Source organism: Guillardia theta (assembly GCF_000315625.1).
Source record: "Guillardia theta CCMP2712 unplaced genomic scaffold GUITHscaffold_245, whole genome shotgun sequence".
Taxonomy (NCBI): domain Eukaryota; class Cryptophyceae; order Pyrenomonadales; family Geminigeraceae; genus Guillardia; species Guillardia theta.
In genome coordinates this window covers 3390-13523 of record NW_005434431.1, presented here as the reverse complement: position 1 = coordinate 13523, position 10134 = coordinate 3390, and the positions used below count along the sequence as shown (strand labels likewise).

General features: G+C 51.2%; 7 protein-coding genes across 7 annotated transcripts in view; 4 read left to right on the top strand and 3 right to left on the bottom strand.

Moving 5' to 3' along the window:
• Nucleotides 1–420: 420 nt before the first annotated feature.
• GUITHDRAFT_121658 (hypothetical protein) lies at nucleotides 421–1999 on the bottom strand (the record flags this gene model as incomplete). The annotated part of the gene is made up of 2 exons (XM_005819087.1): nucleotides 421–431; nucleotides 478–1999. 2 exons carry the CDS (start codon nucleotides 1997–1999, stop codon nucleotides 421–423), a joined length of 1533 nt encoding a protein of 510 aa, XP_005819144.1.
• A 525-nt stretch (nucleotides 2000–2524) lies between these two features.
• On the top strand, nucleotides 2525–4762 carry GUITHDRAFT_121657 (hypothetical protein; the record flags this gene model as incomplete). The annotated part of the gene is made up of 3 exons (XM_005819086.1): nucleotides 2525–4201; nucleotides 4487–4680; nucleotides 4735–4762. The coding sequence occupies 3 exons, from the start codon at nucleotides 2525–2527 to the stop codon at nucleotides 4760–4762; spliced, it is 1899 nt and encodes a 632-aa protein (XP_005819143.1).
• Nucleotides 4763–4879: 117 nt separating this feature from the next.
• On the top strand, nucleotides 4880–5386 carry GUITHDRAFT_121656 (hypothetical protein; the record flags this gene model as incomplete). The annotated part of the gene is made up of 1 exon (XM_005819085.1): nucleotides 4880–5386. One exon carries the CDS (start codon nucleotides 4880–4882, stop codon nucleotides 5384–5386), a length of 507 nt encoding a protein of 168 aa, XP_005819142.1.
• Nucleotides 5387–6017: 631 nt separating this feature from the next.
• On the top strand, nucleotides 6018–6491 carry GUITHDRAFT_121655 (hypothetical protein; the record flags this gene model as incomplete). Its single annotated transcript, XM_005819084.1, has 1 exon — nucleotides 6018–6491. The coding sequence occupies one exon, from the start codon at nucleotides 6018–6020 to the stop codon at nucleotides 6489–6491; it is 474 nt and encodes a 157-aa protein (XP_005819141.1).
• An 80-nt stretch (nucleotides 6492–6571) lies between these two features.
• Nucleotides 6572–7565, bottom strand: GUITHDRAFT_148800 (hypothetical protein; the record flags this gene model as incomplete). The annotated part of the gene is made up of 3 exons (XM_005819083.1): nucleotides 6572–6787; nucleotides 6835–7056; nucleotides 7101–7565. The coding sequence occupies 3 exons, from the start codon at nucleotides 7563–7565 to the stop codon at nucleotides 6572–6574; spliced, it is 903 nt and encodes a 300-aa protein (XP_005819140.1).
• An 850-nt stretch (nucleotides 7566–8415) lies between these two features.
• Nucleotides 8416–9786, top strand: GUITHDRAFT_121653 (hypothetical protein; the record flags this gene model as incomplete). The annotated part of the gene is made up of 1 exon (XM_005819082.1): nucleotides 8416–9786. One exon carries the CDS (start codon nucleotides 8416–8418, stop codon nucleotides 9784–9786), a length of 1371 nt encoding a protein of 456 aa, XP_005819139.1.
• Nucleotides 9787–9874: 88 nt separating this feature from the next.
• GUITHDRAFT_121652 (hypothetical protein) overlaps nucleotides 9875–10134 on the bottom strand; it is a gene marked incomplete at both ends in the record, with an annotated part of 1096 nt that continues 836 nt past the window's right edge. The window contains one exon of the mRNA XM_005819081.1: nucleotides 9875–10129. Within this exon, the coding sequence (XP_005819138.1) occupies nucleotides 9875–10129 (255 nt within the window). The remainder of the gene's footprint in view (nucleotides 10130–10134) is intronic.

The following is a 10134-nucleotide window of genomic DNA, read 5'->3' as shown; positions in this document are numbered from 1 at the left end:
AGTAATATATTCATGGCTGCATTGACATCCCAGGAACAAATAGGGTCTTGAAACATTTGGTGGAGCAACACCATTTCAACCCCCAACGCTTGATCTTCGTGTATTATGTTTCCCTTTTTGTATTGAATGTATCAAAACATCACATCTTTTTTATTCACTGGGTCAGCTTTCGAATTTGAATATACCCATCACATTTATATCCTTTTTTTCAACAAAAAACATTCACCACTAGGGTACATTACTTATCATAAATTTGATACAATTTTTGCGTTTATGAATCTTGTGATTCCCTGGGGAATCCTTTTGTCGTATAAAGGATAAAAAAAATTTGTCAAAAGAGTTTGTCATGCCTGGAAGACACAACTCGGCTCTCAACCTCGTTCAAACAGAGATCATCTCGCACCAACTTGAGAGCTATGATCAAGGTATCCCTGCAATAACACAATCAAAAGCCTCAAACATTTCCGGCTCTCTCACGGGAGCGGGCTGCGGCAGCCCCGATCGCCGCTGCACCGCCGATGCTGGCACCGGCCATGATGGGATAGCGGATGTAACCGGGCTTCCTCCGAAGAAGAGGATTCAACTGCCAGTGGACCACGGGGTACACGAGGGGGGCATAAAGCAAGTTGCGCCATAGGGAGCTGGGAGGGGGCCGCGATTCCGGGAGGGGGTGGTGTGAGCGGAGGTTGAGGCTCGTTTTTGGAGGCTGGGAGAATCTCTTGGTGTTGATCAGGCAGATCGCCCTTGATGACAGATAAAAGGTGTCTAGCAGCAGCTTGTAGAAGTCCGCAGCCATGTCGTGGGAGACACCGGGTGAAGCTGCGGTCAGAGCATCGGAAAAGTGCCTTTCGCTGGGAAGTGCGGTTCCTGGATTCTGGATGAAGGGGTTGTTTAGATCCCAATAGCGATAACTCTCATCCATCAGCTTGAAGTGCAGTGTGGACTTGTCATTGATCAAAGACAAGGGTCGGAATCTGTGCAGGAGTTTTTTCAGGTCATCTTGATAGAATCGATGATAAGGCTGCACAGCTTCTATCACGTCACGGATTCTCTGCAATACAGAGGATTGATTGATCCGCACGTCCATGTGATGCCTTGCGAGATCCATGTTTTTCCATAGTTGGAGAATCGAGGTACAGAAACTATCCAACTTCTTTGCCGTTTCCTGCAGGGATGCGACGGAGTATGGGTCGTGGGAGGGTTTTGTTTTGTTCGGGATGAGCTCCTCCAGCTCCGTGAAGATCAACCTTTGATACGCAGGTTTGGATGTGGTCCTGTAGCCATCAAAGGACCATTTGTAGCTGTCGTAGCCCTCGTGATTGGTTTTCAAGATATCTTGAAGGTCTTGCGAATATGTTCGTTGGTATGAACGCCACGAGATTTTATCTAACGACTTTATGATCAGTGAGATCAACAGAGCAACTTCTCTGAGGTTGTTGGTGGGGTTGTTCTTCTGGTTGGTTGGATACTCCTCGCCGTAGAAGAAGGTGAGGGATGTCAGAACGTCCTTTTCAGTCTGTTCAGAATTGCCGTAGATGAAAGAGTTGAGGAGACTCTGCCACTGCAAGACCCCCTTTTTCAACTCAGCAGCGTCTGCCTTCAGTGACATCTTCGCAATTGTGGGCGCGATTAGGTTCGCTTCAAAATTTACCCCGAGTACATCGGTGTGGGCCTGCACTACTTGAGCAATGGCTAGGTCCCTCTCCGATCTCGGCTGTACAGAGCGCCTGAAGATTTCAATGGATTCCATGAGTTCTGATCGGATGAGATTGCTTTTCAGCTGTGGGTGTTTGTCGATGAGAGGATCAAGGACTTGGAGCAAGAAGAAAGAGACTATCTTCATCGATACAAGGAAGCTCTCATCGTTCATCAAGTCAAAGACCTCATTCTCGAGCTCATTCAAGGCATCCAGCAGCATATCCTTTCTTTCATACCGGTATCCTGTCTCAAACCAGCGGAAATTGAAACTTGTCAGCCATTCATCGGGTTGGTCAACCATGTTTCTCACGCGTGATCCGTTTTGAAATAAATAGTGAAAAAAACCAAAAGATTCCATCGTTTCGACAGCTTTACTGAAAACAAACAGTACACGAATCTACCCTCAGTTCTCCGCAGCGCTCTCAGTAGCATACTCGTGGTACATAGTCAAGATCTGCTGCAGTGTGATCTGACTGCCAGGATTCAGGACGCAGAACCTGAGCACTGGCTGTGCACGATTGTGCTGGATATCAGCAATCATCCTCGCGCGTTTGGCGGGGGGAGGAACTGCGGCAACGTCGTTGCGAGCGGGGGGAGGGGAGGGGGTTCTCAATCGCTGCATTCAGTCTGGTCCCGAGTTTGCCGCGGCGGTTTTGCCCGGTGATTCTTTTAAAGTAATTTTAAAACATGTTTTAATGTTGTTTTTAAAACTCGTTTTTCAAAAATAGTTTAAAACACATTTTAAAAAATAACCCGTCAGCCATTGAGTTTTTAAAAACACCCACGGATTTTAAAATATTCTGTTCTTTCTGGTGCTGAGAACGCCATGCAACACGAGAGAGAGCTAGGGAAGCGGAGGCGGGGCGAGGAGGGCACCGCAGCCGAAGACACTCACAACTCATGCAACGGCATCCTTCGAGAGGTGGTTGATCTGAAGGACAGAGAGAAGCTGGGCACCGCAGCCGAAGACGCTCGCAACTCGTACAACGACATCCTTCGAGAGGTGGTTGATCTGAAGGACAAAGAGAAGCTGGGCACCGGGGGACGAGACAGGCTCTTCAAGATTGTGCGGAGCAACCTCGCGAGCTGGAGGATTGTCAAGATCGGGGTGAAGGCGCTTCACTCGCACCTATCCGAGGACGGTCTCTTCAGCGCGGCAGATGAGCTGCGCGGCAGCGAGATGTACGGGGCACTCAAGCAGGTGTGGGCGAGCTACCTGGGCGTCCCCGAGAGCGGACTCAGCACCAAGGAGAGATCTTCTCTGCTGTCCATGCTCTTGAAGTTGATCATGGGGGTGCTTAAGGACAGGAAGGCGAGGTCGGAGTGCCTTGATCTGGAGGAGAATCAATTTCTCATCTGCGCCTCTTTGGAGTACATATCGGTCTGCCGCCCATTCCCCAGGGGCGTGGCCGGGGTGCTTGCCTTTCTGGATCAGCTGGCCGGGGACCGCTCCCTGGTGGTTGGCAACCGGGACATCTCGTATCTCAACAGGCGGCTGGTCGAGCACTTCATGCGCTTGGTTCAGGTCTACCGCGGGAAGGGTGGCGTCCTGTTGAAGCTGTTTTGGCTGATGGATGATCTCTCGCTGTTTGCGGAGAGCAGCGCGCTGCTTCTTAAGTCTGGGAGGTATGTGCTCGAGATCATGGAGAATCCGGATGATTCCATTTTGTTCTCCACGTTGCACAAGGAGTTCGCGAAACTCTGCGCACGAAGCTCTGAGTTCCGGGATTTGATGTTCGATGAAGGGCGCTTGAAGTCAGTGGGCACGCTTCTGGAGAATGACAAAGACAAGGGCGGGATGTTGTCCCTTTACCAGTTTCTGATCTACTGGAAGTTCCTCTCGAGCTTGGATGACATGCAGCTCATGTTCGACACGTATAGGGGGTTGAACGATTTCTTAGTTGGCCTTGTCCGCCGTTCGGTGCTTTGCATTCTCTCCCAGGAAAGCCAGGGCGTGATGTCGACGTTTGGGGTCACGTTCAGCTTTGGCAATTTCCTGATGGAGGCTGAGTCATACCTCGCGCGATCCCCGGAGGCCTGCAGGAAGCTTCACGTTGTGTTTCCGTACACCTCTCTTTTTTCCGCCATGGAGTGCCTCCCCCTTGCTGTCAATGAGGAGCTCAAGGAGGAGCTCAAGAGCTCGGGTTCGGATGAAATCCTCATCCGGGTCCATGTTGGCCTGTTGAAACTCGGCAAGATGGTGCTCTCAGAGATGCGGCAGCTGGATATCAATCGGGCTGTGGCCCTCGATGCGAGCGTCCAATGGCTCCTGTGGTGTTGTGACAGCGGGATCAGCGTCTGTGCCGTGTTGCAGAAACTCGTTACAACTCGCCGGGCCAAGGAGAGCCTCGAGAGGGCTCTCCTCCAGAAGACCAAGGACTGGGTCAAGGAGAGAAATGACAATGACAAGAACAAGAAGGAGTTCTTCGAACAGCGGATGGATCTGTTGGATCAGATCCAGGATGCGAACCGTTCGATCGTGAAATGCTGCAAGTGCGGCCGGGTAATTCAGTGCTTTCCCCTGTTTTGTGCTGCTGTGCGTCTCACGTCTTCGTTTTGTGCTGCACGTCTTCGGTTTGTGCTGCCCTGTTTTGTGCTGCTGTGCGTCTCACGTCTTCGTTTTGTGCTGCACGTCTTCGTTTTGTGCTGCCCTGTTTTGTGCTGCCCTGTTTTGTGCTGCTGTGCGTCTCACGTCTTCGTTTTGTGCTGCACGTCTTCGTTTTGTGCTGCCCTGTTTTGTGCTGCCCTGTTTTGTGCTGCTGTGCGTCTCACGTCTTCGTCTCCTTAGGGTTGCTCGAAGATTGTCCTGGCCTGCGGCCATGCCGTCACGTGCGAGACCTGTGAATTGAACTTGGACATTCACAAGTGCTGCCCTTATTGCGGTGGAAACATCGATGCCGTCACGTGCGAGACCTGTGAATTGAACTTGGACATTCACAAGTGCTGCCCTTATTGCGGTGGAAACATCGATGCGATCAAGAGGTGATGCATCTGCAGGGCTGTGGGGGGGAGGTGTGACTCTGGTCTGTGATCTAGGATCTTCATCAAGGCAAAGGAGGATTGAATGAGGTGCTTCTGCAGGGGGCTGTGGGTGATAGAGAGGATAAATGAGGAACACCAGCATTTGCTCAGACAAGTATATATATGTCCCAAGCATAAAGCATAAAGCTCATCGCAAAGGATGTCTCTTGTGCCGATGTCAACGCATCCTTCCTTCTATCCCAGAGCCGACCCTCTGGGCATCCCTGCCATCCGTCCAATGGTTGATTTTTCTGGTCGTGGAGTGGGCAATGCCATGACCCCGCTGCCCCCCTTGGATTTGCCGACACCTGTCATGGGAATGCACAAGAATGAAACCCCCCGTTTTGTTCCATCGGGGGGGCTCCCGGAGAATGCCCCCGCTGTCTGGAGGAGCAGCGCCCCGGCTCTGATGCAGCCCCCTGTGTGGGGGGGCAACGCCCCCGCTCTCATGCAGCCCGCTCTCATGCAGCCCCCTGTGTGGGGGGGCAACGCCCCCGCTCTCATGCAGCCCGCTCTCATGCAGCCCCTGGGCCTCCCGGAGAATGCCCCCGCTCTGATTCAGCCCGCCCGTGGGGCTCCCAGGCAATGCCCCCGCTGTCTGGAGGAGCAACGCCCCCGCTCGCTCTCATGCAGCCCCTGGGGCTCCCGGAGAATGCCCCCGCTCTGATTCAGCCCGTGGGGCTCCCAGGCAATGCCCCCGCTGTCTGGAGGAGCAATGCCCCCGCTCTCAGGAGGAGCAATGCCCCCGCTCTCATGCAGCCCCCTCTGATGCAGCCCCCTCTGGTGCAGCCCGCTCTGGTGCAGCCCGCTTTTGAGGAGCAATGCCCCCGCTCTCATGCAGCCCCCTCTGATGCAGCCCCCTCTGGTGCAGCCCGCTTTTGACGCTGGATTAGTAACGGACATCCTCCGAGTCCTCCGCATCCTCCGAGTCCTCCACATCCTCCGAGTCCTCCACATCCTCCGAGTCCTCCACATCCTCCGAGTCCTCCGCATCCTCCGAGTCCTCCGAGCATTCCGATGCTTCTGATGGAGAACCAAGTGATGCGCTCCCAACCAAGAGAAGACGTAAACGGAGTCAAAGGGATGTTTTGAATCCGGGCGGAAATCTGAGTCAGGCCAATCAGAAGCGGGACACGAATGACTTGAACTTGTTGAAGAAAGTCCTCAATAGCCAGGATGTCAATGAAATGGAGGAAATCTCAATCAGAGCAAAAACCATACTCAGTCTTTTGAGGGAATACGTCAGAAGAGGCGAAGATGGCAGCGGGAGGAGGGCTGTAGATTACGTCAAAGCGCTCATGTTGGGGAAGAAAGGGGAGGGCTTTGACTCGCTCTTCATTTACGCCCTTGTGGGCGTCTTTGTGTTTCGATGCATGCTTGAGGAGAGTCAAATCTTCCCCGGGACGAGTATTTGCAGCGGGATAGGGAAACGTAACGCTTTGGAGGTCTTGAAATTGATCGAGGAAAACCCGGTTTTCGTTTGGGGTCACGAGACTAAATTCAAGAGTCTTCTAGAGTTGACCAGAGACCTTGCCCAAGTCATTAGTGATCTGTTGAAGTTCCGTCTCCCGGCGGTGGACGGGGATGTTGTCGAGGCCAAGAAGCAGTCTAGAAAACTGGTGGAAGCTAAGGAGAAGGATTGGGAGATCCAAATGTTATCCATGAAGCATTCCATAGAAAAGCTTGCTTTGAGGAGCGGAAAGGGAGTCATGCAATGGAATCGCTGGAACTATTCTGTGCCGGGGCATATGAACATCCCTGTCTGGAGGTGATCGGGGTTTTTTAAAAAAGTTTGCTTCTTTTTTATTTTCCCCCTAATACAAGTCTCTAAGTCTGATCTCGCGTCTCTTCTTCATTTTTCCCGGTAGAAGAGGATAATGTCCTCAACAAAACAGATGAAGAATTCACAGCAGTAGTTCATGGCTTGGTTCTTCTTGTATTCCTTGCCAAAGCAGGGTCTCAGCAGGGGGATGCAGTTGACTGCAAGCTCATTCAGCAGGAAATTCAGCATCGTGATCATCAGCACGCAGCACGCGAGGATAGAATAGACTTTGTCGAATCGATCCTTCTGCCAAGAAGCTCAATCAAGGGAAGTCAGAGAGCCCAGAAGATCACCTTCACGATATGATCCATCAGCTGCAATCCGGCGGGTTTGAAACCCAGCTTCTCTGCCAGGATCGCATCGGTTCTGGACGGAGAAACCGATTGCTTCTCGATGTGTTCTATGATATGCTCCCTCGAGAACTTGTTGAACGGGACCTCCTTGCATGGCTCCGATAGCCCAATTATGTGCAGGAGCAGGGAGAAGAAGTAGAGGTTGCGTAATATTCGCCTGTCCTGCGTGAGAATCAGTCCAGAGGTTCAACACAGCATCACACTACCTCGATCTTCGATAGAAACTCTTCATCAATCGTACTCCATTCGATGCTGGGGGACTTGCTCTTGTATGTCTTGATCAGAATGAAGCCCAGGACTTGCTGGAGCGTCGGGATGCCTTTCTCTCGCAGGAAGTATTGAATGCCAGGATCCATGCGGCTGTACAGGAAGCTCGACTCGAGAAACTTGGGGTCTCCTGATTCGTAGTTCGTCCATTTCTTGAAATGCTGCTCTTGGATGTAAAGCGATCTCTTCAACGCCTCCCTGATATCCAACACCTTTTCTACTTTCCTGATGTATTCAAAAAGTTTGCTGTTTCTCTTGATGTGATATATGAAGCAGGTGAATAGACTCTCGCTGATTCGTCCTAGTTTTCCATCCTCCTCCCCTTCCTTTTCCTCTCCTATCTTCAATCTGTCTAGGTATTGTCGTATGAATTTGCTCGTAGCCTCGCATGGACAATAAGACATTTCCAAGGGAAAGAAAAATCAGGGATGCAAATAAAACTCTGCTCTCTCGAAATAAATTTCTCCTCTCTGGAAAATATTCTTTGCTCCCTCTGGTTTGCCTCTTGCCTGGCAGAGACGCACTGAATAGTCTCTCTCCCAAACTGGGGGTACTCATAGCAGGGGGTGGTTCTACCCTCTTGGCTGACAGGGGTGTTCAGGGGTAGTCTCAAGTGCAAACAGGGGGTACTCATAGCAGGGGGTGGTTCTACCCTCTTGGCTGACAGGGGTGTTCAGGAGTAGTCTCAAGTGCAAACAGGGGGTACTCATAGCAGGGGGTAGTTCTACCCTCTTGGCTGACAGGGGTGTTCAGGGGTAGTCTCAAGTGCAAACAGGGGGTACTCATAGCAGGGGGTAGTTCTACCCTCTTGGCTGACAGGGGCGTTCAGGGGTAGTCTCAAGTGCAAACAGGGGGTACTCATAGCAGGGGGTAGTTCTACCCTCTTGGCTGACAGGGGCGTTCAGGGGTAGTCTCAAGTGCAAACAGGGGGTACTCATAGCAGGGGGTGGTTTTACCCTCTTGGCTGACACGGACCATCAGGGGTAGTCTCTACAGCAAACAGGGGGTACTCATAGCAGGGGGGTGGTTCTACCCTCTTGGCTGACAGAGGCCTCGCTGCAACAATCTAAAAAATAATATCTATATAAAACCAAAAATATTTTCTCTCCTGTACAATTTTAAAATTCTCTCTACCAGCAATTATTTTTTCTAGACCACCAGAGGAGAGCTACAATCTTTTAGGTTTCCCTGATCCCTCCACCAGGAGGGCTTAAAACAATCCGCGAGAAACACGAGAAGCATCAAACGCGAGAGATGTTTGTTTACAAGCATACACGAGTGTTGCTTTCTGTCTTGTTCTTGGTCCTCCATCCTGGGGATAAGAGGAAACGTGATGAAGTGAGTGATGATGAGGGCGACAACGCTTCTGAGAGTGAGAGTGAGGGAGGCAACGCTTCTGAGGGTGAGAGTGAGGGTGGCAGCTCTTCTGAGGGTCAGAGCGAGGGAGGCAACTCTTCCGATGACTTTGATGATGTCGATGACGTGTTTGCGGACGAGAAGTGGTTCACTGGAGTCAGGGAGAAAGTGGATAGCCTTGAGTTTCCTGATATCCAAGAGGAGTCTGACTGGAAAGCCAAAGATGAGGCTGCGAAGATAGCTGAGGAGTGGGCGGTCCGTGAAATGGATGATGAGCGCATTCGAAAGCGGGTGACTAAGGAATACCAGAAGAAGTTCGATGAGCATAGCTCCTGCTTTTCAGTTCTCAGCTCGAAACTGTCTTCTTTTGTTGCTGGACTTCCAAAGGAGTTGAAAGAGAGTCTTGAGGCTTTGATGACACCCAGAGTGAAGGATACTTGGAGTTTTCTCCCTCTTGTCTTGTTCAACCATTTTTGGGAATGGCAGAAGAGCTCTATTGTGGTCCATGTTCCCTCAGACAAAATCTCTCCCAAGACTTTGTTCCGTGCTGTTTTCTTCAATGCTGACTGTGGATTCGGGAGATTCCTCGTTCATTTCAATTACCTCCCGTATCTCTTGAGTTTCCACCATCGATGCATGGCTGCTTCCCACTCCCAAACCTCCAATAGTCTCCTTTTCGATGACATGGCTCGTTTTTCATACCGTCTGGCTGACGGGGCGTGTTACTTCTTGCAAGGGAAACGGGTCTTTTGCTCTTTGATGTATGTTGAGCGTTGCTTCCATTATATCTTTGTCTACAAAAAGACGTTTGGTGATGAGTCTGATTTGATCACCGAGTCCTCCGAAGCTGACCAGGAAGTCTCAAAGACATTGTTGCTCCCGACTGCAAAGGATCTCTTCAATCGTGTTCGCAAGTCTATCCCTGCTGTCAACTTTGATCACTACTGTGGCTTGATCCTTCTTTTTCTTTCCATGCCTGGAATGTTTCAAGTCTTGCGCGAGGATTCCGATCAGTTGAATGCGTTCAAGGTCTCTTTGAGGACTTTTCTCACCAAAACACAGGCACTCGCTGACGGAGAAGCGGAGAAGACAGCTGATGAGATCATTGGTGACATCATTGACAGGCGCTATTCGGACGATGAATTCATTCAAGTCGCTCAGGGCCTTGTGGAGCACTTGTTCATCAGGCCCTTCACTCGCGGGGTGCTCTTCAAGCTGCCCACCCCTCTTCGCCAATCCCGTCTGGAGACTTTCCTCTCGCGCGTTTGAGCTCTTTCGCCTGTGAGCTCTGCGAGAGACTTTCCTCTCGCGCCTCTGTGAGCTCTTTTCTGTGGAACTCAGTAAAGATATTCTAAACTTAGCCCTTCAAGCTGCCCTCCCCTCTTCGCCAATCCCGTCTGGAGACTTTCCTCTCGCGCGTTTGAGCTCTTTCGCCTGTGAGCTCTGGCGCCTTTGAGCTCTGTGAGCTCTTTTCCTGTCGCGCCTTTTCAAGCCCCTTTGCAAGCCCCTTTTCAAGCCCCTTTGCAAGCCCCTTTGCAAGCCCCTTTGCAAGCCCCTTTTCAAGCCCTTTGCAAGCCCCTTTGCAAGCCCCTTTCAAGCCCTTTGCAAGCCCCTTTT